The sequence below is a fragment of the Parasteatoda tepidariorum genome, chromosome 12 (genome assembly GCF_982258835.1).
Source record: "Parasteatoda tepidariorum strain Cologne lab strain chromosome 12, Ptep-v5.0, whole genome shotgun sequence".
NCBI classification, from domain to species: domain Eukaryota; kingdom Metazoa; phylum Arthropoda; class Arachnida; order Araneae; family Theridiidae; genus Parasteatoda; species Parasteatoda tepidariorum.
Genome location: NC_141766.1, coordinates 7,553,710 through 7,581,398, shown reverse-complemented (window position 1 = coordinate 7,581,398; position 27,689 = coordinate 7,553,710). Strand labels below are relative to the sequence as shown.

At 28.0% G+C, this 27,689-nt stretch overlaps 1 protein-coding gene across 1 annotated transcript in view; it reads right to left on the bottom strand.

The window, feature by feature from the left end:
- Window positions 1-27,254, bottom strand: part of LOC122268952 (uncharacterized) — a 55,577-nt gene extending 28,323 nt beyond the window's left edge. Inside the window, exon 1 of the mRNA XM_043040005.3 lies at window positions 27,103-27,254. Coding sequence (XP_042895939.3) covers window positions 27,103-27,199 — 97 coding nt within the window. The 5' untranslated portion in view covers window positions 27,200-27,254. The remainder of the gene's footprint in view (window positions 1-27,102) is intronic.
- Between the last annotated feature and the right edge of the window lie 435 nt (window positions 27,255-27,689).

The window sequence follows — 27,689 nt, the reverse complement described above, 5'->3', positions numbered from 1 at the left end:
TAATATCGAGTACAATATATTTTTGGTGAATTTTTTGTCTTGCAAAGAATTTATATTTCCAAAATACCCGAAAATAGTTTATATGTTACTAGGTTTTCTTTTCACTTCAAATACAAAGAACTTTAAAACTATTTTAAGATGGTTTGACGTATATTCGAATGTTGGAAAGCAATTTATTTCGTAAATATACTTTAAAAATAGTCGGAACTATTTTTTATTATTTAGCAATTATTTTTATGTTCAGCCAAAAAAATAATCTTTTTTTTTTCTAAATAATTGCGACATTTTCTTCGAATTGTTTATCTTAGAAATATTAAAGGTTGCCCTTTCAAAAAGATATTTGATACAATTTTAATGCGAACTGATAATTTAATACAATTTATATCTGCGCTTGTAGTAAAATCAAATATAAATAAATAAATTTAACATATTCCGTAATTTTGTGTTGCATCGCTTTTAATCCCAACTTTCAATCAATTAAATCATAATTTTTCTATGTTGTTGTTAAGAATAAATCGTAATTTTATTTTTTGTTCGTTACATTAATTCTACAACCAGAATATTTTAGTTGACTCAATTAACCTCAATAATTGATATAAATTAAATTGACCGTGCCAATCATAATTAAAGGAAATAGTAATTCCATACAGCTGAATTTAACTGCAAATAATTAAAAAATAATAACTGATGGTATTTCAACAATTATTTATTAAGAGAATAAACTTAGTAATTAATGAAAAATGTACTCAAAAAATGATTGCGAAAGTTAAAGTATGTGAATTCATTGTTGTCGCATTAAATATTAAAATATAACCCTGCTTATAGTTTTTTCCAATTTTTAATTAGATTTTCTTCCTTATTGCAATTATGCTTTACGGTCAAGAGTAATAAAAAAATCTAAAATTGGTAAAATTTTAAGTTAACTTAAATATCATTGTAAATGTAATTTATTAATTAGTATTATGATAATAAATTTTATTACATTATTTATTTATTTTTAAAAATAGTATTATTATTTTACATGAAAGGGCTTATGAAGGATATTTTAAAAATATATATTTCGATTTTACTTAACCTAAAGTGCCATATACGATACATTGGAAGATTTCGCAAACAAAAAAGTAGTTTGGTGTTCAACCTAATTTCATTAATTTTAAGTTAACATTTTCTTCTTAAACTATAAGAAATTTAATAAAATTTACACTTTTTCTCCTTTTTTTAAAGAAAGAAAATAAATAAATAACAAATTACGGCATGAAAAAGTTATGAGTATACAAGTTCGTAACAGTTATATGCAGTATTAAAATTTAATCTAAAAACAGTTCGTTTCTGATTCGCACGCAATATTTTATATATAAATTATCTATTTATTAGCAAATATTTTACAAATAATCCTACAAATATTATTAATACTAATTAACTGGAGAGCTTTAGTTGAAAGCACCAAACTAAAAAAAAGTCTTTTAGAGATATTTTTATTTTGAAAAGTAACAAATTACGTCAACAGAGATACATGTACACAATATATAATATTACATTAATATAACCCATTGTATGAGTCCAATGACTTCATTTATGATAAAAACTGTACTTGCTTACTTTTATATCAGGCATCCAATTATGCTATTTTCCAAAACATGTGAACTTTTAATTTATACTTGCCTTACAGTTTGTTTTCGTATCATATAAAAAATATCAATAAAACAGAAAAATTAATTTAATATGTAAATCTTAACAACTCAGTGATACTTCTGAAAAAGATGAATATGTTAAATAAACATCCATTCATACTCTTCTATTATATCGAAAAAAGGGACGAAAACACGTGTCATCAATTCTAAATTGGCTACCGTTGAATGACAAGAAGCAGCATAGAAGATCCTAACTTATACAATATTGGCTAAATGAATCAAAATGACAGATAGTTTATCAAAGGCATGTGGAACGGAATTATGATGTTGCATTCTAATTCAAATCCTTTAAGTAAAGAATAATAACAACATAGGCAATACTTGTCAAGAATGATCCAGATAGAGTTGAGCTTCTAATTATTTTGGAATGAAATATGTTTTGGTAAATACATACAGAGAAGTTCATGGTGTTTTAATCAAATACTGTCTGATGAATCTATTTATAAAAGCGTATGTTAATTGTGAAAGCTATTCTAATTAGTAAATGAAAGGCAAAATTAAATTATTTTGCAACCATACTTATAAGATGGGATTTATAAACTAATGATTTATTTAATTGGATTTGTAATTCAATAAACCAAATCAATCTGGTTAAATAAGTAATCTAAAATTTTCTGTATAAAATCATTAGATTAATGAAAGGACGGAGAAATCTTTAAAACCAAGAGTTTTTTTTATTACTTCAAAAAGGCAATTAATTCTCTGTCAAATAGTATTTTTTACTTTTATCTCAATTATTTATTTAGTTACTTTTCATCTCAATTAGAACTCAACTTGATTTTTTTCCTAAATTGTACTTTAAATTATACAAAAACTTTGAAGGCTGTTTTCTCTATGATCATTTTTTTCATGTTTTTTTCTTTCTCCCAACTTTCATATGATATATCTCAAACTATATATCTCAAAACATCAAATGATATATCTCAAACATAAACAGACAATAAAGAATTGAAGAAAAGGAAAAGTTGGAATTAATAAGTTTTAATAACTGCGCATAAACTGCAGGTACGTAGAACCCATATAATAAGATAAAACTACAAGGAAAACAAGGAAAAACTATTAAAAGAAGGAGAAACATTTTTTTCAAGAAAAAAAGAAATTATTTACAAAATATTTAAAACAAATAAAATTTTAAAAAATTAAAAATTTTAAAGAAGATTTTAAAAACCCCGAAAACACTGCAACGAAAGAATATAATCTAGTCATCAGTTAACATGATTACATCCGCAAATTTTTTCTAATGTTGTAATAATTTTCTAATTTCTGCTTTCTAATGTTGTATTAATAAAACCAAAGTAAACTATATTAATACAATAGTGTGAAGAACACCAAAAAAAAAGAAAATAAATCGATACGAAAATAAAACTTAACAAGCTAAAAACTCAGAAATGCAAGAAAATACAAACTAAAACAAAAATTAAAAAAAGCACAATTTGAACAAAAATTCAAGAAAAATACAAAATTTAATATATAATTTATCATTTATACAATTTATTACTTATATAGTTTATTGTTTATATAATTTATTATTTATATAATTTATTATTTGCAACATAGCTTTAATTCTATGTTTTTTTAAAAATAACAATGGAATAAATGTTTGAAATTTTAATAATTTTTTTAAATACTAACACGGGAAAATGGAGCAAACAAAGTATGGATATTTTTATTCAAGATCTTAATATTTCTATCATAACTCGAGTTGGTTTTGGTTTTTCCCCACATTGTATTTCAAATTATACTAAAACTTTGAAAACTAATTTCACAATGATCACGTTTTTTCATGTTTCTACCAACTTCAAAGCGATATATCTCAAATTCCATTAAAAATAACTACATCAAAGTTTTTAATGTATATATTTTGCTCAAATTTGTGTTCAGTTAATTCAAAAAACATTTCTAGTTTTTATTTTATGCATTTTTTAAGAAATCATGAAATGAACAGAGTAACGAAACGAGAACTATGAAATTTTTATTATTGCTGCTGAGGGCTAATAAAGATTGCTGATATAGAGAAAATGCTGCAAACAAAGTATGGACATTTTTATTCAAAATAAATTTCAAAAAACTGATTATGAACCGGAGAATTTCCAGTTATATGAATACTAGAAATATGAATTATTTAAAAAATTTTAAATATTTAAGAGAATACATAGAGCCATTTGTGAATAGTTTTGACTACTATTTGAATGCTATCCCCACCAATATTAAAAAACTAAAACAATTCCAATTTAAAATTTGGTCACATAATTTATGGATTGATTTACAAGAATTATAATATATATTATAAAATATCGAACAATTATATTAAATCAATCGTAAAAAAGTACAATTTAATGTTTTGTTTTAATTTCTTCCAATTTTTACTGCATTGAAGTCAAATGATAGTTTTTCTTTTAATTTTTATTATGAGTTTCATAATTTAACTGTAACCGTAACAATTTTAAAGAATATTTCAAATTTTTATAGACAAAGCAAAAAAAATTTCAAGTTTTTAGGAGGAATTTAGGGAAAAGCAATAGTTGCAGTGCCAATAAACGCCTTTTAAAGAATCCAACTGCTTTCAACACATTTTTTTTTAATTAAAATTTTGATTAAATGTTTCAGGACTTCTAAAATTATAAATTTAAGTAAAGTTTAAAAAATTTACAAAATATTTTTGAAAATAAAGGAAAATTAGAGCTTAAAAACTACAAATGCTTCATGTTGCACAAACAGCTCTGAAAAAAAAACTGTCATGCATCAGTAACAATATAATTTTTTTCTAGATCAATATTGTGATTGCCGGTGTTTTGAACCAAAAACTTTTTAAAAAATTACAAAACGACAATGAAACAGAATTCAGTATCTAGTTCAATAATGAATTTTTAGTAAAAGTCTAGGTAGGTAGGCACTGTATTTATGTCTCACTAGAGCTTCTCAATGGGCATTTGGCGACAGTCTGAGAAACATCCCTGAGGATGATCCAAAGACATGCCATCGCAATTTTAATCCTCTGTGGAGGGAATGGCTCCCCTCGTTTGGAAAAATCCAACGATCTGAGAGCGAAGTCGAGCACTTCAAGGTAGTACAATTTAACGAGAACCGATACCGCGCACCCCCGGTCCCTTCACAGGCTGATCAAAGTGGTCACCACCCACTGTGCTTACTGACCACAGCCGGTGATGCTTAACTTCAGTGTTCTACTGGGAACCGTGTCTTTACGATTAGTCCACTGCAGGACAGTAAAATTCTAAATATTCTAACTTTAAACTTGATAACAAATTTGCACTTAGACCTTAGCAATCAGTTCAAAATCTACCAAAGCCGGATTTTTGTATAAGCTAAATAAGCTGTAGCTTGGGGCCCCGAGATGACAAGGGTCCCCATATCCTACTTTCCCCACTCTTTTTTTAAAGTTTTATTCGGAGCTGGGGCCCTCAGAAGCCCAAAAAGCTTTTTTTTTTCTTTTTTACATTGAGGGACATAATAAATATAAATAAATGACTGAATAAAACAAAAAACTTCGTTGTCATTAGTAGGGAACATATCATCTTTCAAGCAATTTGAGTATTAATAAATTATTTATAAGTAAGCAATTTTTTAGTTTAAAAGGTAAAAAAGTTTTTTTTTTTCTTTTTGCCCCATCATTCGATCATCAGACTATTTAATATCTGTTTCTAAGGATCAGAATTCCCTTTTATTTTACTTTAAAATTGTACAAACGATATACTTAATGCTTTCATGTGATATGCAGCAGTTTTAAATAGCACTTTAAAATATCTAAAAAAGGACAGAAATTGTCAGTTCAAAAAAAAATTAACTAATACTTTTGAATAAGAATTTAAATAACTGCACACGTTTGTTTTGCTATCTCATTCTATATAGCATTATTTAGAGTAGACAGTTGCGTGTGGATGTGATGACGACTTAATAAAAGAGGCATACAAAAAAAGCAAATTTCATTTCAGTTAAAATCCTCAAAATTATATTTCTAAACTCCTCGAAAATGTAGTAAAAGAGGTATACAAATTAACTGTCGCAAACAAATTAATATTAAGTTAGAACGAAACGAAAATGATATCGAAATATGCTGAATCACTAATGAGACCGGGATGAAAGACATCGAAATCTATTTGATTGAATAGTATAACTGGAAGGTGTTTCTAAAATTCTGAAATCTATCAAGCTTTAATTTTTTTTTCGGTCACAAATTTCATCAGTAATTAAAAATAATAAATTCGTTAGATTTCAATACTGGTTCTGTTTTTTCGTTGATTAAAAGTTAAACATTAACAGATATTTGTCTTTTAAAACATTTCATTCTATAATAAGATAATTATTCTACAATTGTAATTATCTAAAACTAATTGCTAATTGATATAAAGCTTTAGTGTGTTCCATTGATACGTTGAATGCTGGATACTAATCTAACAGTTCCCTTGTCTTCTGGATAGGGTTCAAAATGACAAGGCTACGGAGTTGAATATTGGTAGTCGTAAACTCGAAATTGGGTCGACTGTGCAATGACTATTATAAAATAAACTAATAAATTTGTCCGGGATAGCCTGGTTGTTAGGGCGTAAACTCAAAATTGAGTCGGTTGTTCAACGGCGGTTATAAAAAAATAAAACTAATAATCAAATCGTATTTTCTTGTTTTCTTTCTAACTCTTTGCATATTTTCTAAGCACATTCAAAATTTCATGTTTCTAAGTCTTATAGATATTGTAACGTAAAGAAAAAACAGTTAAGAAAAGAATTCGCGAAAAAAATCATTTAAAATTGCAAATAAAATATATTCAAAATGAATCTAAAAAAAAAAACTCTGTTAAATATATAGTGGCCCAGCACGCCAAATTTTTACTCTGTGCTCAAAATGTGTTTCTTTTGTAACTTTTTCCCCTCGCTCAAAAAATATGTGCAATAAAAAAAAGGTTCTACATAATAGTCTCATCACAATTAATATATTTAACAATAAAGCAATATTATCAAATTTTTTAATAATATAATGTTAATGCTCAACAATAAAAAATAGTGACAGTTTACTTTAGGTGTATAGAAATGGAATTAAACTTATAAGGGCCCCATCATTTTCAGTAGCTTAGGGCCCCACCAAGCTTAAAACCGGCCCTGAAATCTACATACAAAAGAATTCTATAAACAACTTTACCTGAAATGTGAGTTAAGGTAGAGAAAGTTTTTCAAAATTTTTCAGAAAATGCATTTAAAACGCAAGAAATTCTGAAAATTTAGGAAAATTCTGACTACACGAAATTAATAATTCAAGAATTAATTTCTGAAAATGTATTTTATTTACCTTAAAAATATAATTTATTCAAATAAATAATGGTTCGAGTCATTTTAAATCAGATGTTAAATAAATGTTGCTACCACTTTAAACACGTTGCTAAATCTCAGGCAGAGAGGTTGACAGGTCTGTGATCTTCGCATTTGGTGAAAACAGAAAACTGATCTAGTCCATCAAGAAACTAATTTTGGAGGATACAATTAGAAACTTTTCTCTAATTAGATAAACTAAGACGCTAAAACTAATTTAGCTCATTTATTCTTAACTCCAGCAAATGTTACATTGTCAAAATTGTTTTAAATAAATATTAGATTAGAAGGAAGTAAGCGTAAATTAATAAAAACTTGTGGTTTCAATTCGTTATAGCAATAAGTTTTATTTATATTCATATCCATTGCGTTTTATGAAGTTCTACAAAATTGATTCATTAAATAATAATTTTAAAATAAAACAGAAACGAATCAACGTTTGTTAGCTTACCTCATTTTGAAACGAGGCTCTAAAAATCTAGTTTTTAGTAGTGATCTTATTTTTATCAGTGAAAAAAAAGGTATAGTTAAAACTACCAACATATGGTAAAGTTTACCATGCTTCTAGAGGAACACCAAAAAGTGAAGGAAGCTTTCACCGGAGTATTTTTGTTAAAATTAGCAATGAAATATGATTTTATTACCATGCTGTTGTTTGGTAATTTTATCATAATTCCTTAGAGCATGGCATAAAAACCATTTATTCGGTTAAAATTAATTTTAAGTTTTGTATTTTTACTAAACGTGTGGTAATAAAAACTATTATTTTGAAAACCAAAATTTTTAACAAATCGTTATTATAAGAACGAAAAAAATTATCAAATGAATGGTTTCAATACCGTATGTTTTGGTTTTATTATCAATGTCATCACCATACAAGTATGGTCATCTCACCCGAATTTTTCTCACCGTGATGAAAAAATTATTGATTTGTTTTTATCATCTTATTATGATTTGTTTCTATTGATTTGTTTTGGATCATTTGAACCTTATAATTTTCTTGTGTCATTAATTGCACAATTTTTAATCGATAAGTTTATAACTAAGCACTGACAAACTTATTTTATTCTAAATTAATTGTCTATAGTTAAAAATGCAAAAGAGAAAAAAATGAGCTTTCAAGAATTGAAAATGAGAACTGCTATTGTTTCTAATTAATCCTTTTTAAAAAAAGACTTTAAACATAAGAATTCTGATCTTCACTGAATAAACCTGCTTGTTTTGGCTATGTTCTGTTTGAAAAAATCAGCAAAGGAGGAAGGATATATCCTATTCTTTAACGTACTTCTATTGAGTGCATTAGGAAAAGTAAAGGAAAGCAATGCGCAAAGACATTGTGTTGTGGATAATATACCTCAACAATAAGACTTACATTATATTTTCCTGTCTTTAACTTCTGCACAATTTCCCACATTAGTGTATAGTAGAGAATATATTTGAAATTAACATTTATACAGCATATTTTAATGCATAAACTTTATACATGAAACCAATTTTATTAATAATATAATAATAAATTCTACACGCTGATATTACAAAAATTTGAACTTAAAAGGAAGTCTTCAAAGTGATTGAGTGTCTATAAAAAATCTAATGTCAAAAGAAAAAGTTAATTTTTCTAAACATTTTGGGATTTCTGAAGATGATTTCTGAAAAAAGTGATGAACAGAATATTATTTTCAATATTTTACAAAGTTTTTTCAAGATCATTAAAAGCTCAGTGAAAGAAAATTATGACAAAACTATTAATAAACAAATAATATTTGCCTGTCATCAGAATAAAAGTAAACAAAAATTATTTAGTAATAAATTATTTGTTTACTTTACTTTAATATTATTCTCTATTATATTTAAGATTTATATTTTGATAATTATTCATTTTAAAAACTTTTATCTAAAATTCGTATTTTATATTATTAAGTTATCCCGTGATATGCCCTTATAAATATTATGACCAGATAAACGCGCATTTTATGGTACATAATTTTGAGCCACCTTTTGCAGTTATTATACTGTTGAAAATATTGTATGATTCAGAAAAAGCTTCATAAATATTTACATTTCAATAAATATTTATAAAAACTGCTCTCAACCAAAATCAATTATTATAAAATAAGTATTTTAAAGAAATATAAATTTGTCCATTATAATTGAATAATCTCTTAAACGAAAAACATTTTTAAAATAACCAAAAATAAAAAAGAATTTGCGCAATAATTATATTATAATCTTAGAATCTTATTAAGAACAACGTGTTATGATAACAGAGCTGTATTGGTTTAAATTCTGATTTTATCTAAAATTTTTATCAAACTGATTTAGAAGACCGATAGTATAAGCAAATTCATGACTGATGAATTTAAATTTTATGATGAATAATTTTTGAAGTCTGTCTTATTTTCAATGAATAATTTAAAATTTACAATCAACAGCAAATAAAATTGGTTGTAAAGCAATCGTAGAGGCTGGTCAGAAGATGAATACTCTTAACAGCGACAAATTTGGAAGTGATGAGGAAATTTTTGCATCAAACTGCTCCTTAGGGTTGTTTTCGGGTAGATGCTTTACAAGTTTTTCAAATTTTCACAGGTTAACAGCAGTATTCAAATACACACCATATTGCCTACATAGTAATTGTGTTTTTCACCAAGCACACTCTCTCGAAAATTGCATCTAGAATATTGAAAATTTTGTTTATAATTATATCTCCACGGGCCCTTCAATTGTGAAATAAACGCAATAAAAAATACATGAAAATCCGTTGTACGTTTTATTGCCCTAAAGATTAGCACATCTGGAAAGAGTTGTTAGAATGAAACAAAATTTTACTAACATAAGTACAACGTTGATATGAGCAAGTGATTAAAAAAATAAAAATATTATTTATTGCTGGAAAAATACGAATAAATGGAAGTTGTAGTACTGTCTTGGTCCACCACAAGTGCGAATGCGATACTGTCGAGCATACAAGTCTCTTATGATGCCTTGCGGTATTTCGTTCCATCACGTTTCCTGTAAAAACAATACTAAATTCCCTCGGATGAGACTCGGTTTGAATGCTAAACTCGGAGGCTGTCTAACTTGCCATCAAAAGTGGTCCCAGATATGCTCGTTCGGTAATAAATCTGGGGCAGGCCAGAGAAGGGGGATAATATGACACAGGCCTACTCATGGAACACTTGCTGTGTGTGGCCGAGCATTAGTTAGTGGGAAAATGAGTCCTGTGAGTCCTGCTATGAGTAGCAGCACATCTGGCTGAAGGATGTCATGTACATTCCGATGGCTGTCACAGTTGCCGTGAATCAGTTTTAAAAGTGATCGTGAGTCATATGCGATGACACCTTACATCATCCATTACACCAGCTGTAAAAGTGGTGTGCTGCTGTACAACTCTGAATGACACCCACCACCGTTGCCTCTGTTTGGAGTGGTGTTGCTCTAGACGGAATTAGACTGCAAGCGAACAGAACCAGGTCATCCTCAGTGATGAATCCGGATTTAATTTGGACAGTAAAGACCATCGTTAACGAGTTTGGAGCATCGTGGTGAGCACCTCAATCCTGCCTAAACTGTACAGCAGTATACCGCTTTTACAGCTGGTATGGTGGTATGGGGTGTCATCGAAGATGATTCACGATTGCCGATAATAAATGATCCATAGTGCCATGCCAACCCAGCAATGCGTTCGTGACATCCATGGCTGGGTTCCCAGGAGCTGCAAGCCATGCAATGCTTGGCCAACGAATAATGCTCTACCACACACAGCAAGGATGGCACAGGAAAGCCTTCACTATATAATCACCCTTCCCGAGCCAGCTCGATCCCCAGATTTGTCCCCGAATAAGCATATCTGGGACTACTTGGGACGGCAAGTTAGACAGTCGAATTAGTGGTGTTTTTAAAGCAACTATGAAACGAGATGCCTCAGGACAAGAAGAAGATACTGAAACCCCCCATTCATTTGTATTTTTCTTGCAATAAATGATTATTTTGCTTTGATTTTTCGTAATCACTTAATTACATCAACGTTGTACTTCAGTTTGTGAAATTTCGATTTAGTCTGGCAAATCTTTCTAGGCTCGCTAATTTTTACAGCAATGAGCATATTTCAAAAAATATTGCTTTCTGAATATCCAATGAAATTTTAAATGGTGTTAATCGGAATTAAATGTTGCTGATCAATCAACTAAGAGGCTTCAAATTAAAAATGTGCTTACTTAGTAAGAAATAAAACCGATTTTAGTATGTTACCCAAAATAGAATAACACCTATATTAGCTTTCCAAACTCCAATACGTATTTATATACGCTGTTACTGTGTAATATATAGTTTGTCTACAGTAAGAACTACCCTCGCCACAAAGTCTAAGGCCGTCTACTGCTATGGAAACAAGAATAGCGTATGTTAGGGCGAGAAGCTTTGATGATAGAAAATTTGCCAGATTGGACTGATTCAGTCGGAGACTTATTTAATATGATTCAAGAACTGAATTGATATTCAAATGGATATTTCTTTCTTTACTTAAAATAATGCTCTTTACATAATCGATTGCTATTTTTTTAAATAGAAAAAAAGAAAGAAAAGAAATAAGGAGGAAAAAAGAAAAAGAATATTAAACATATGGAAAGAATATTTTGATATTAAGGGCAATGCAGCTTTTCTTTTTTTTTTTTTTGTTACTTTTTCATTTTACGCTAGTTTCTCACTAGTTACTCTCTTTATAATGAATGTTCATTGATTTTCAGATGGTATAATTAGTAAACTTACACATTTTTTAAAGCATTTTTTTTATTAGTTGAATTTTCAGGTAAAAGTGAAATGCTTAAACTTATGAAACTTAATTTTAAAAGGTGATAAAAGGTTTGTTAAAGATAGAAACAGTTCAAGTTATCTATACCTGAGAAATTTTCAACGGTTTAATTGATTAATTATATTTTTTTTAAACTCTTTGTTCATGTTGATGATGTGCATTCGTATGTGTAGGTATTTTAATCGATAATATTCAGTTTAAATAACTTATTTAGTCAATATAAATGTTAACAACTACATTTTCTTTTTTTTTTTTCCTTTCCTTCAAAGAATTTTTTTTTTTTTTTTTTTTGGCTAGAAGATTCATGTTTTTATTTTATTTATTGTTTTTAGCGTTAATAATATGTAAAATAAATAAATAAAATAGAATAAATTGGTAATAAGTTATAACGCCTTTTATTTTTTTTTCTATAGTGGAATATAAGATACCTCAACTAGGATAAAATCTAAAACTATCAAGATAATTTTTATCAACACTTATCAAACCATCTGCAGCTATCTAATTTTTTAATTACATTTTCTTATTTTTACTTTAATATAGCCAGTATAGTTTTTCTCACCATTTATTGCAAAAATAAATCTAACTATTTTTATTAGCAAATTTATTTTTACTTTTTTTTCTTTCTTAAAAATCAATTTACAATGCATAGAGAATTTACAAATGAATTATTTATTAATAAAAGGCATACATCGCACTGCTTTCTTATGTTTCATTTTATAACCGTCGTTTAGCAGCCGATCCAATTTTGGGCTCAGCTCCATAACCTTGTAATTTTGAACCTAATCCAGAAGACAAGGGAACTCCTGAATCAAGTATTGGGAGAAATTTGCTTACGTGGAGGACTTTTTGATGGAACTAACCCGCATTTGCGTTATATGAAGAGGAAGACCATGAGAACTTCCCACGGTTAGCCTGGCGGCAAGAGGACTCTAACCCATGATCCGTCTAACACTGAGTATATTTTATGTCAGCACTGTGGTCGGTGCAAGCCGGATGAGGAACTCGTATCGACCAGCCATCACTGGGATTCGAATCCGAATGTACTGCTTGAAACAATTTTATAAAATTTGCTCGTTGTGACGGTTGTTGGAGAGAAACGATTTTTCCCTTAGCTTCATCAGCAAAAAATTCAAACGCATTGTGCATAATTTTACGTGTTTGTGATTTTAAAGTTTCACCTTTACTAAATTAAAAAGGCATCTTTTAAGATAAAAGGGATGAAAAATAAAATAAAAAAACTTACCAAAAGAATAATTTTTTGAAAAACTTCTCCGAAACAGAAACTTTTGAAAAAGTGAAAAGAAAAGGAATCGAATGCTCTAAACAATATTTCGGGTGCTCATTTCACTTCACTCTAGGGCTAACACAATAGACAGAAGAAAAAGCTTTCTCTAGTCGACACAAGAAGTGTAATTTTCTCTAGCCGAAAATTATTTCCTGCATAAATTCAGGCTGTCTTAGATTTTATTAATCCTTGCTGACTTTTTTTTTAGTTTCTCTGGGAAATTGCACAGCTCATAGAGATAACAAATGAATGATAGATGGCAAACTTTGTGCGATGTTTGGTTATTTATCTGGCTGAAGCAGAGAACTATGTTTTCAGCAAACATGCTACTGATATGTTTTGTCATTTTTAATTACTCTTTTGACTAAATATTAGTAAAAAAATCGAAGACAGATTTCATTTCTAGCCTGAATAATGACATGCAATATTTTACATGTAAACTTCTGAAATTTTACTTTATTTCGATACATAACAAAAATGAATACCATTTTCGTGATCAGTAAAATATTTTAGCTAAAATAGGGTTCAATTTAAAAACTTTTACAATTCTCCTCCCCCCCCCCCATGTACTTGTGAGCTGCGATTTCCATTATTCATAAATTAGTCTGTTGTTAACATAACTTTTGAAATCTAAACTATGTAAAGTGCACAACTACAATGTTTTGATTTATTTGCATTGCTTTGTTGACTTTTGCTTTTATAGATTTCCTAACCACAAAAGTACTGTAAAAATTGCCATATTTGCTACAATCAGACAAAAGAAAAAGTTAAATATTTGCTACTAATTTTAAAGGTAATCTCCGAAAACTCGTTGCTAACAATTCCTTTAACATCCTTTTTTTAACTCTTTAATTGTTTATTTGCAATCGTAAAAAAATATCTATTTTATATAGCCTAGTAGTTTTATGAAATTATAGATTTCAGAAACTCTTTTATTGGGAAAAAATAGCTTTCCCAAGGAGACTAAATTTGAGATTATTTAATCACATTTAAATTGTGATTATTACTGCGAAATTAGTATGATAATAGCAATTAATGTTTTGATACTGATAACCAATTAGATAGTAAATTAGTGCTTCTTTTTTTTCTGTGAATCATACCTCATATTTTTGTATTGGTCTTAATATTTTCAAAGCTTGTTTCGTCATGTTTAGTTTAAATGATGTGTGAAATGATTTATATAAGGACAAATTAATTTTTAGTCTTGTGTTATATAAAGATCTTCTACTGTACTTATTTCACATATTCCATTTCTTTAATCTATGAGGCTGATTAACAGTAATAAGACGTTTAATATTATTCCTTTTCATAGGAAAATACTATCATTTAGAAGACAATTCCACAATTGCTACCAAGATTAATAGCGATGAAGAGAATTCAAGTTTCTACTATGTGTCCCCATGTTTACAAAGAATGAAGTTGTAATTTTAATCAGGGCGGCTTTTCAATACATAATTTTCTTCGCTCTTGTTATTAATCAGTGTGTTGCAGAAAAAAAAGTTTTCTGCTAAGAATTTGCAAAACTGTATTGCAGCTGTTGGATTGCTTAAACAACTGAAATCATATACAAATTTCAATAAAAATTAATTGAGACATTATATGCCTTTTCTTTTATGTATGTCCTTGTACAACGTTTTTATTTAAAGAAAATCCCTAAATGTGCTTCACTAATGAAAATTCTACCTTTTTCTCTATTTCTTACTCATTTCTGCATAAATTAATTTTAAAATGCTGTGTGTGGCCTTCTTTCAGGTTCTAATAAAATTAACCGATAATTCCTTACTAAAAAGTTTATGTTTTCAACTGTATTGTGCTTTTAAAATTTTATTTTTAATAAAAATAAAAATTATCAAGGATAATAAAATGTTCACAATTAATTTTGCCATGTAAAGTGGAAGATAAATTCCCAAGCAATTTTGTAAGAAATGAAGGTATTTTTCTCCAAATCAAGATCCCCAGCAGTCTAAATATGATAGAAAAAACTCCAAATATTACTGAAAAAAATTATTGAATTTATTTTCGGTTAGGATTTGGAATATTTTTAAGCATGAAAAATTTTTGGACCAATTTTATTGTAATGTTTTAATAAGAGCAATAAGTAAATGAAACTGTCAGTTAGTCAATAGTTATAATAAATTCATAAATACAAATAGGCCAAGAAAGATCCAAATTCATCCTAAAACAGCTTTTTGAAGGTACCCAAATTAATGTGTCAAGAAAAATATGTTATGCAAAGCTAGTTTTAGCATAGCTAAAATGTATATTATCCAAATTAAATTCTAAGATTGGGTGTTACGATATCCAAATTGGATATTAAACACTGCCAAAAATGGACTCCCAGTAGCATCCAAAATGAGTACATAATGATAACTAAAACAGGCATGGACTTTGATCCGATTTAGTATGAACCCAAATTGGGTAACCTCATACCTAACAATCTTTCAACCCAAATTGGATTTTTTTTTACCCAATTTAGGTTATTTTCTTCCAAAATGGGTACACAGCTATATTCAAAACAGGCATGGATTAAGACCCAATTTAGTTTGAACACAAATTGGTAATGCCATACCTAAGAAACCTTCAACCCAAGTTAAGTTTTTTTTTACCGACTTCAATTTTTTTATGTGTAGTTTTATTTTGTGTTAAACAAATTAACGTAAAAGAGGGAAATATTTTTTAATTTTTATTAAAATACAAATAATTTCAGAATTTGCGATTAATTAATGTTTCACGAGAATATCCCTCATTTACAATACTATCGAGAAACCATTTAAATTATGTTTAGTTGTCTAAAGTTAAAAACCCATACTAAATTTCAAACAAGTTCCTCTGTTATCTATTATTCGTAAAAACCGATGGAAGTAGTTCCCAATTTTATCTGGCAGGGAACCCTATAGCATTGCGTTTCTTCTGACAAAACCCCGGCATTATAAACAAAACTCATAAGCAGTCGAATATACTAACAAAAAGAAAAAAGAACTACTAGGTAATTACATTGAAAACATCTAATGTGAAAAATGAAATATTTAATATTATAAATTTGTTCTTCGTGTATGCATAGGTTGAAAGTGAATCATAGTTTTCAAAAAAGAGCTTTATAAACGTAGGGAACAGTTATCTGAGAAACTTCTTGAATTTAGTTATTTTATTTTGAACTGAAAAGCTCGATGAGAAATACTTAATAAACTTTTTATAAATTTATATAATTTCCATAATTTCTTCAATATAGTGTTATTGAAAAAATTATAAATGTTTTTTTTGTTCTCCTTTTTTAAATTTTGCTAGGCTTCTTTTTTTTCCAATAGCATTTTAAATGAATAAGTTCATGTAAACAAACGAAATATAAATAAATTGTGGATTATCAATTGGATACTACTATAATTATTCGAAAAAAAATCCGAACTCTTAGAACCCTGCGGGGAAATCTTTTGAGATCCACTGCACTAAGGCTATTATTATTAATAATGACTCTTATATACTTTCATCATTAATTTATTTACCAGGTAAAAAATAATCATTCTTCAAAAAAGCACGTTTTTTAAAAAATACATTTAAAAAATTCATTTCAAAAGCTAAAGCATGAACATAATTTGTTCTTAATCAGAAATAATGTTACATCTAAAGATGTAAAAAAATATTTTGCGCCTAGATATTCAGATGTTTATTTTTCGAAAAACATGTTTTATTTCTTTGCATGAAGTGTATTGTTATAGTTGTTGCACTTCATATCTAAACACGTCCAAAAGCGTAGTACCATCTGATTTTTTTTATACCGTATAAAGAAAGAAGACATTTTTTAACAAAATACAATACTATGATAAAATATTGTTAGTTCATAAATATATGTTCTTTAAATTCGAAGGAAAGTAAATGTTTAGCGAATTTCCATCTTATAGTCCTGGATTTTTCAGGGGAAGATTTGCAGAAACGTCTTTTAAAATATTTACCATGATCGTTTATATAGCTTTATTTATTTTTATTTTTGTTATATGAACCGATTTTCTTAAGTAGCTATGTTTCTTTGATACTCAATGTTGTTAAAATATTTATTTCCTTTTATTTGCATTCTTTGTATGTTTTCAGTTGCAAAATCACTACATTAAGATACCTTCCCGTGTGATTCTTCTCACATTAATTTTTTGAAAATTTGTGAGTTTATAATGCTCACATTATCCCAAACCCAGTCTTTAAAAACCTAAAAAATCAACTTAATCAAATCATGTTTCAAATCACAATTGGTTCGAATAACTGATTCGAATCAATTGATTGGAATCGTTTGCAAGTTGGTTATACGAATCACCGAATCAATTAAGTGATTCGAATCACTGATTCGGATCATCGATTCAGTACTCAACTCTACTTAGAGCATGCATAAAAATCATTTATTCGGTTAAATTAACTTTTCAGTTTTCCATTTTATAACTAAATGTGTTTTAATTACAACTATGATTTTGAAAACCGTTACCATGTGAACGGAAAAATTACCAAATGAATGGTTTAAATACCGTATATTTTAATTTTATTACCAGAATTATGGGGTCTGTTTTACATAAAGTGGCATTACTCTACAGTACGGTAATTTTGCGAGAATTTTTTTTTTCTCAGTGCATGGAATGAATTTTTTAATTTGTCTGAAAAGTTTAGTCATCTACATTATTATATTTTTCCCAACATGATATATTTTAATGAACTTTATCAATAAAAATGTATTAATATTAATGAATGTATAATAATCGCAATCACAATCTCTTATCACAATTTTTTTTTTATAATTCTAAATTTTTTTTAAACTTTTGTCTATAGCACATTTTAATAGATATCATCTAATATTGTCTCCTGTGTTAAAAGAGGTATACCGACACGCACTATTCACATTTAAGGTGTTTTGAGGTTGAAATAAATCAACTTCGTAGCAACCTGCTGAGAAAGGTGTTCAGGTGTTTTTTTACACTTCAAGTTGTTTTGAGATTGCCGAGGAAGGTTGTTTAAGGTGTCCATGTTATTTTTTTTCTACACTTCAAGTTGTTTTGAGGTTAATTTAAATCTACTTCGTAGCAGTCTACTGAGGGTGTTGTTTTAAAGATGTCCAAGCTCTTTTCCGTATATTGCCATTTCATTCATTTAATGTGGATTTTCAAATTTTTATATGTTTCTATATTTTTAATACTTCAGTTCTCCTTTTATGTAAATTTCTCAATATTAAACTTAAAGTTATGTCTAAGTTGAACAAAATTTAGACTTATAACATTACTTGTTACCTCTCTTCTCGATAAATAGTAATCTTAAATATATGATACTTTTAAATATATGAAGAAAAAATAGTTTAAAGTATTGCCTTTTTTAGTTTTTCCTTTCCTAAATTTAATAGTTACATTTATATTTTAGTTCGTTTATTTTCGCTTTCTTGCAGCTTTTTTTTTTTAAATATTAATAATAATTTTAAAGTTTCTTTAATATTAACTAACTAAAAATTATATCACTGTTTTTATTTTTTTCTAATATCCAATAAAAATTTTAAAGTTCTGTGGGTCAAGCTCTTACTTTATTTTTTAGCATTAAATTTATATTAATATTTAATTTTAAAGTTTCAGTAATTAATTATGTACATTTTTTGCTTATATATTAAGTGAACCGGTAATTAACGTTGCTTTTATTACATTAAATTGTAAATGATATTTTAACAAGTTTTTTGTTTTAATTAATGATGTAAATATCCACGTAACCAAAACCTTTTTGCTATCGAGACTGAAAAATTTAAATAACCGGTTTATTAATATTCGTTGTGAACAAAATGTCAGAAACTAGCATTTTGTTAATGTTTCAGTGATGCAAACTTTTTTTTATATATATATAACCGTCGTTGAACAGCCGACCCAATTTTTAAGGTTCACGACCGCTAATGTTCAACTTCGAAGCATTGTAATTTTGAACCCAACCTAGAAGACAAAGGAACTCCTGGATCAAGTATTGTGAGAAATTTGCCTTCGCGGAGGTCTTTTTGGTGGAACTAATCCGCGTTTGCGTTACATGGAAAAGAAAACCAATGAAAACCTCCCACGGTTAGTCTGACGGCAAGGGGTCTCTAACCCATGATTCGTCTACCTCTGAGGATATTTTATGTCAGCACTGTGGTCAGTGCAAGTAGATCTAGCTTATAACTTTAGGTCTGATACTTAGTAAATTGAATGCCGTTTTTTAAATTTTTGTACGATAACGTTTATTATAATAACATAGACACAAAATAAGTATTTATAAATTATCAAAACTTTTTTATCCCTGCATACTTCTATGCAGATAAAAAATTGGTAAGCTTCTAATTTAACTCAGTTACAGTATACAGTTTAAAACAAAAATTTGTCAAATACTACTCTGCATATTGTTTTCAAAACGAAAAATGTACATAAAATGGTTACATGTTTTTAATAATTTTTATAATAGGCTTCGATTTCTGATAATGTCATAATAGAATTTCTCTGTAACTATATTTTAGACAAGAAGTTAGTTTTTCAAAATTAAAATTCTTTTTTCTAATCTCTGCATACTTATATGCAGATAAAAAATTTTTAAACTTCTAATTTAACTCAATGTTTAAGTGAACTTAATAAAAACTTTAATTTAAACAGTTATATTGAAGAAAACATTAAACCTTATACAGTTTAAAACAAAGTTCGTTTTACATTTCTACATGTTGTCTTTAAAAAAATCTATACATAATTTTTTTACATTTTTAGCGTTACAGCCACAGAAAAATTTACCGCTACAGTGTGCAAAAAACAAGAATACTTTTACGATTAAGACAACTGACAATCAGCAGTGCATGAATATAATCTACTGGTGGTTAAAAAATTATTTTTTCTCAAATTTATTTATTTGCTGATGGTTCTGTCCTTATATAAGTTATTGGTACTGTTTGAAATTTCAAGATACATTCAAAATACAAGAGGGGAACTAGAATCGATACAATTCAGTACATTTCTGCGAAAATAAAGATATATATTCTTTTTATATATGGATTGTGCAGATTGGTCTAAGTATTAAAATTCTTCCTGCATGTTGAGTGGGTGTCATCAATTATTCTAGATGATTATGGTGCAGTCACGGTGGGCATTTTTAGATTGTTATTTTTACTGTTTGAATTTTTTAACTCTTCTGTATATAAATATTGTATAACTGTTTACATTATCTTGTAAGCTATTTTGTTTAAAAAGCTGTTTACTAAAAACCTGCGAAATTTTATTCAAAGTAACAAATTCCAATTTGTTCAGTTTGAATTTTGTGTGAAAAAATTTATTTTCAATCGATATAAAAAATGGAACTGATGAATTCAACTAATTGATTTAATGAAAAATAAACTGTTAATGGTTAATTTTTTATAGCATTTGAAGTGTTTTGACATAATTTAAATACGAGTAAGATTGCTATTAAAAAAGAAGATTTATAATTAGAGTTCATAATGTTTATTCATTTGAACTTCAAAGTGAATTGTGAAAAAAAAATTGCTCAACTGGTAAATTTTATTCCTTTTGATAATATTTTTTTCTAGAAAATGTGGTGAAAAATTTCTTTAATAAATTTAATATTTAAAATATGCCATCCAGGTGGTCGAGGGGATAACGTGACTGACTGCAAGCCAATGGTTGAGGGTTCGAATCCTCTCTTGTCCTGTGATGTGTGAATGTGGCCACCCTATGGACGGGTATCTGTGGCAGTGCGGCGTGGGTATGTTGCTCGCCTCCGTAACTAAGGTTCACAGGTGACAACCGGGTAACGTTAAGGGTCAACACTTCCGGCATCTTAGAGCAAATGAACGTGAGTTCTTTGAGTTAAATCATCTGCGAGAGTTAAATCATATCGAACTAACTAACGTCTCAACCCTATTCGAAATTTTTTGAAAATATATTTTTTATTCGTCGATCCAAAATTTATTCTAAATTTGTTTTAGGGTATACTCATGGCATATTTCGATAGTTTACATTTTACACCCCTTATTTTCTTTTTTTATTTATTTATTTTTTTTTTTTGCTTAAAATAGCTCAAGTTATATGAGTAGTAGTAGTAGTAGTGTAGTAGTTCATTTACGTCGCACTAGAGCTGCACAATGGGCTATTGGCGACGGTCTGGGAAACATCCTTGAGGATGATCTGAAGACATGCCATCACAATTTTGATCCTCTGCAGAGGGGATGGCACCCCCGCGTCGATAGCCCGACGACCTCAAGTTATATGAATAATGCATGAATAGTATGATGGTAAACGGGGCTTTTCACTGCTATTCCTTCCTGCCGCTCTGGACAAAATAAAGGAAGTTTAGTTTCTAATAAGTTTAATTGTATCTAACTGGTTCAAGCAATAAAATGTTTCATCCAAACCGATTTCAATTCTGAGGTTAATGAAGGTTTCAATTGAGCATCAATAAAACATTAACATTGTTGTCTCTTAACGGCAGAATGTAAGAATAATTTCCATTCATAATTTTTGAAAAACAATGTACATTAAAATTATTTGATAAACATGCTAAGTACAATAGTTTACAATCCAAAAATGTCTTAATATACCTTATTTTAGGATTTAAAAAAAACCTTAAGTTTTGAAAAGAACAATTTTTTGAGATGATGATTCTAAAAGTAGCACGGTTTTGGGAATCTTGTTGCATTTTCTATTTTTAGTATTGACTGTTTAACAAAATAAGATATATAGAGCATTTTTCAGATTTAACAATATTTTGTGAAATGTGCTAAAATTGGAAATTAATTTTAACAACTTTTTAAGCAAATTTCTTCAACAATACTATCTTCTTCAAAAAGGCAACATTCTTAAACGTAGCGATCGAGTTTGAACGTCAAAATAAAATTGCAGCTCCATAATTTTTTTCTTCTACTTAAAAAAACAAAGCAACTGTTGCATTTTTTTTTTTTTTTGCATCGTACATATATGCATTTACTTTTCAGTACTTAAATAAAAATCAATAAAAAAGAAAATAAATAATTTATCTTCATTTTTCAAAAAATAGTATGCTTAGTAAATAGTCAGCTGTTTTGCATCGAGTAGTTTTAAACCAATAAAATGTTTCTAATTTCTTAACAAGATTTAATTCTCAGTTAGCGGACAAAGCTAAGCTTTCTAAGCTTATTCTAAGCCTTCTTTTACTAAGAATTTGATAGTAATTTAAAAACGAACGTTTACTTTAAAGAAAAACCTAAATTAAAGTGCTAAAAAATTGATTAGAATATTATTAAAAAAATAATCTATGTGGTAGCGTAAGGAATAAGTTTTTGAAAATTGCAAAAATATAATTAAGTAAAAAAATTTTCCGCTGAACACGCGTGGCCAGATAATCAAAAAATTTATTTTGAGATTAAGACAACGTTAAAGACGATGTATAAGATGTTGAGCAATTTTAAGATGTTTAAAAATATTGGCTAGGCTACATGTTAGGCAACTGTATTCTCTTTTTAGTGAGAAGAAATATTAAAACACGATTTCAGATAATCATGGTTGAAATTACAATTTTATTCAAGAAAATATAACGTTGCCTTTTATAAAACTTATATCTTCATTTAAGATTCATTTGCTTAATGATTAAAAAGTATATATTGAAGATATCGGTAAATACATCATTCTAAATCTATGCATACGTGTGTATGTTATTGAAATTGTATCAACTTTTGAAATCGTATCAATTATTGAAAAAACCAACTATAAAATAAAATTTTAAATAGCTGATGTGTAATTACATTCTATCAGAAATATTCTTTTGTAAATCTCGACATTCGTTGAATATAATGTTTTAATCATATCTCTTTACTAAATTACGAATAAATGTTCAGACAACTTAAAAAGAAACATCGCATTTTATAATTTAAAAAAATATATAAGTAATCTGCTGTTAGTGAAAAGAAATCTGAATGAAATTAAATAGCTATTACGCTGTAGCAAATTCAAATTTGACAATCGTGCTCAGAAACACTATGGACGAATGAATGAATTATAAAATGAATAAATAACAATAAAATAAATGGGATGTTTCTGATTTTTTTTTTTAAATTGATCATTTCTTACACAAACTTTCAATTTGAGTAAAATTGCAATGAAAAATTTTAAATTTTATCTAGTTCAATGAAGATGCATAATTAATATGTAACAGCATTCGCAATATTTGTTTAATATTAATAGAAAATAAAAACATGAATAATGATTAAATTAATAAAAATAGAATAATAATTTTTTTAAAAAAATTGCAAGAAAGTGTAAATTTGTTTTGAGCAGAAGAAATATAAACTTTTGAGTTTCCATTTTCCTAAATGCAATATTAAAAATATTGAAATATATTTACCAGTGAAATTAACACATTTTGTATGGAAAAAAAATTCAAATTTTCGATCTCGAGAACATCTTATTTCCAATAATTGATTTCCTTTCTTAAGAAGTTGTTATTTCATGTAGCATTACACTATAGATTAATTACTTTAAATCCTTAAGACTAAATTCTGCTCGATAAATTTAAAAAGAAAAATTAAATATCATTTACTAAGTATAAAAAGCTGAAAACGTAAAAACACGATATGAAAGTTATATTTCGATAATAGCATTTTATGTTGGAAACGAAGGATTAAATATGCCCATTACAATTAATTATTAAATTTAGAATCAATAGTATTTATATTTGCATTGAAGCAGCTGTGTTTTATTTTTATTTTTAATTAAGATGGTAGTTAAGACAAGGAATTTCCACTTAGTTTGTTTAAACATAATTTAAAATAAATGCAGCATAATTTTTTGCTGAAGTTATTTAATCGCAAGTACAATTATACTTTTTACAAGTAAAAGCGTGTCATGTTAAAGGGTTATAGTAATATTTTTATTCTGGTTGCCGCATCTTTTTTTTTATTGTATCAATCATATGCTCGAAAGTGCTCAAATGTGACAACATTAGTTTGTGATAAGTTAAAATTGATTCATTTGAATAATATTTTTGTTCATATAATAATGAATATTAGTTCAAGGGATTTCTTTTCTTGTTAACTGGAATCGAGCAAATGTAAGATTTTCATCGATTCCGACTCCTGTTTAAAAGAGTATAATAAATACAAATTTTCGCTGTCTTTGCTCTCGTAGTAGGAAGGAATTTTTGAGAAATCTATTATAGCAAGAGATTTTATCAAAGAAACACATTAATACATACATTGAATCAAAAATTTAGTATGCAATGTAATCCTACTAAAACTGCGATTCATGCAATTTCACAGAAAAATTTTATACAGTCAAATCCCGTTATATTGAACACGGTTTATAGTGAACTCCCGGATATAGTGAACGAAATGTTCGGTTCCGTGCCTTGCTATACACATATAATGTTATTTTTTGTGGATATAGTGAACCAAAAAGGTGAGGAAGTTGAATATAATGAACTTTTTTCAGTCTTCGACTGATTATTTTCTTCATTTTTTTTGTAATAATTTTGAAATTTCTGAAATTCAAAATAAATACATATACCAATGTTTTAAACCCTCTATAGCGGGGAATGTGGCGATAAGGATTTTTTCGTGTTTGCTTCTTTTATCTCACTTTCCAATCCCTAAGCAAACCAAGCAGATATTTCCAACCCAGGCAGATGATGCACCTGTAAGGTGTCAGTGGGATCAATATTCTGTCAGAGGGAATGAGTAATTATTCATTATTGTTAAAAAGGTTGGACACTTATATGTGTTGATAAGGCCCTCATTTCAACTCCTTTTTGCTCTCAGTTCAGTTAAAAAAAGTCCGTAAACAAGTGTTTCAAATTTAACAATGGCGACCAGTAAACGCAAAACTTTCTCCATTGATGATAAAATAGGCATAATCAAAAAAATTGAATATGGATGCAATCAAGTTGATATTTGCAGGGAATATTAACTATCCAGATCTGCAGTTTGTAAAATATGGAAAAATAAGTAATTAATAATTTCTGCTCATGAAGAAAATTAGATGACAGAAAAACGTTGAGAAAAGCAGATCACAAGGATGTTGAAGAAGCATTACTGACGGGGATCACCATTCGATGAAGCCCCAATCTTCCAGTATCTGGACAAATGTCGATGAATTTGCTACGCGATTTTATGAGACTACTTATATGTGCTCGAATGGCAGGTTAGACAGGTTTAAAAAGCGGAATAGCGGAAATTCAGGAAAAATTATCTGAGAGTCGGGAAGTGTTTCCTTATCAGATGTTGCTAATTGCTCATCAGCTAAAAACTACTAATTTTTTTATGCACGCAAGACGAAGAGTAATGAAAAATAACACGTTTTTTACTACTACATATTATTTTTCAGTCATTTATTTTAATAATGTGTAATAAAAGGGAGGAGTTAGGGAACCATTAGTTAAATTACTTGCGTAACGGATATAGTGAACTCCCGGTTATAGTGAACCGAAATTTCGGTCCCTTGAAGGTTCACTATAGCGGGGTTTGACTATATATCAAAACTAAGATATTTTAAAAGTATTTTTATAATTGTATCATTTACTATTAAGCGAAATTTGTATAAACTGTAATTTGAAGAAACGTTTGTTTCCTGATTGAAAAAATATATATATTTTTGAGTGAATGGCATCTTTGTCAACTGATAAGCATATATTTACGCAAACCCTTTGATTTCGGAGCATAGCATGGTGGTCATTCCGGTCCATTTATAGTACCAACCATAAGCAAAAGGTTAAATATGTATATTGCGTAAATATTGCCCTCTGTTTCGAAGTTATATTTAAATAATTTATTCCTCATAAAAACAAATATTTTTAGAACTTCTGTCATATACCAAATGTTTAACTTCTGGGTATAGCTTGGGAAAATTTTGAATCACATTGTGAATTTTGAAACTTTTGGTCTTCAATATGTCTGAATAATTTTGGAAGTGCAAGGATTGAAATTGTGCTTCTCTTCGAATACAATGCAGACTGACTTATGTGATATTTGAAATGCGTTTTTCAAAATATACATTTTTGTAAAATAAAAACATTTTTCTCGTAGTCATACTCAACACAAAATACTAACCGATTAAAAACCAATGTTCTATTTTTGAAACCTGTGAGAAGGTGGCAACTCAACAATTTTATTTTTAGTATTTCTCTTCCATAAACAAGTCATTTATATCATCAATATTTATACTTTAAAATCTATATTTGGTTTCGAAATCACGTTATATTTTTAAACCAAATTGGTAAGTAAATGCATTAAATAGTCACTTAATTTTAACACAAGTAATATTATTTTTCTAAGCAAATTATTCTAGGTTATAAAAAAAACATAACACGAAAATGCTGGTATTTAACATGAAGAACAAAAACTATAAACATAACATAAAAATATTGAACACAGAATTATCAAACCACTTTTCTTCCTTCTCATTGTTACTTATTGTAAGACAGACAAGTAAAGGATTGATTGCGTAGCCTTGATAAGCCGAATTTTCCATATTTTTATGCTCGTTTATATTAGAAAAAGGGGTTCAATTTATGGTTAAAACAAGAAGCTGCATGTTACACTTTTAATCAGTAATCAACCCCTTTTTTTTCACTTTTTATCGTTATTGATTAATAAATTATTGCATTATTGAACATATTATGAATATTGGGGACACATATTGTCGTATTTTTAATCTAATATTGATAAATTATGAAAATAACGTTTAAAATGTTTTTCCTATTGTTCAAAATTATAGAAGGACAGCTTTTCAAAATTTCCTGTTTTAAATTTAAGTGGTTCAAGTATTTTTTTACTGAAAATTGTTCAGAACATTCATGCAAAAAAAGGAAATTATGCAAACTTTTACATTAATTTTACGTAAGCATTTATGTACCTTCAATGCCTAATTATATAGCATAATATTATACAACATATAACACTTTATCTCGATTAAATACTTCAAAAAAAATTAAATATATAATATATTTCATAATATATACCATAATATATTATAAATTTCACTCAAAAAAGATGAAAATTTATAAATTCAAACTTACCTGGTGGGCGATATTTAGCGTTCTTTTTCGAAATCACAAAGTGCAAAATCATAAGGATCCCGAAAAGGGTTAGTGTTATCGATAGAATAAGCTTCATCCTGATATCTTTGGAATATCTTTTCTTCGGAGGATATAAATCATGAGAAGATAGAAATGTGAAGTTTGGAGCCAGGGATGTTCCTTTTAAAGGGAAGAGGGAGGTACCCGAAGATGCTTGACGCAACTTTTGCTTAGACTTCTCTGATTGGATATTAGTCAGTTAGGAAGAGGGGAAACATTTCCCCCAACCTGTACGAGTCTTCCTTTTCCCGAAAACCGGAGTTGGCGAAAATCGTTTGATTTATGTTAGAAATTACCTTTATAATTCTTAATTGTGATTGTAGTTTGCAGAAAGTTTTACCGTCTCATTTGTTTTAAGAGCCTTTATTATTATTGATATCTTTTATAGATATCATAATTACCATTACATAATTATTTAAAACGAAATATTCCGCATCGAAAAATATTTTATTCAAACAAAACATTATTTTATATTAAAATGAGATATTTCTACATTAGTTAGAGAAGGATGTGCTCGTTATTCTAGA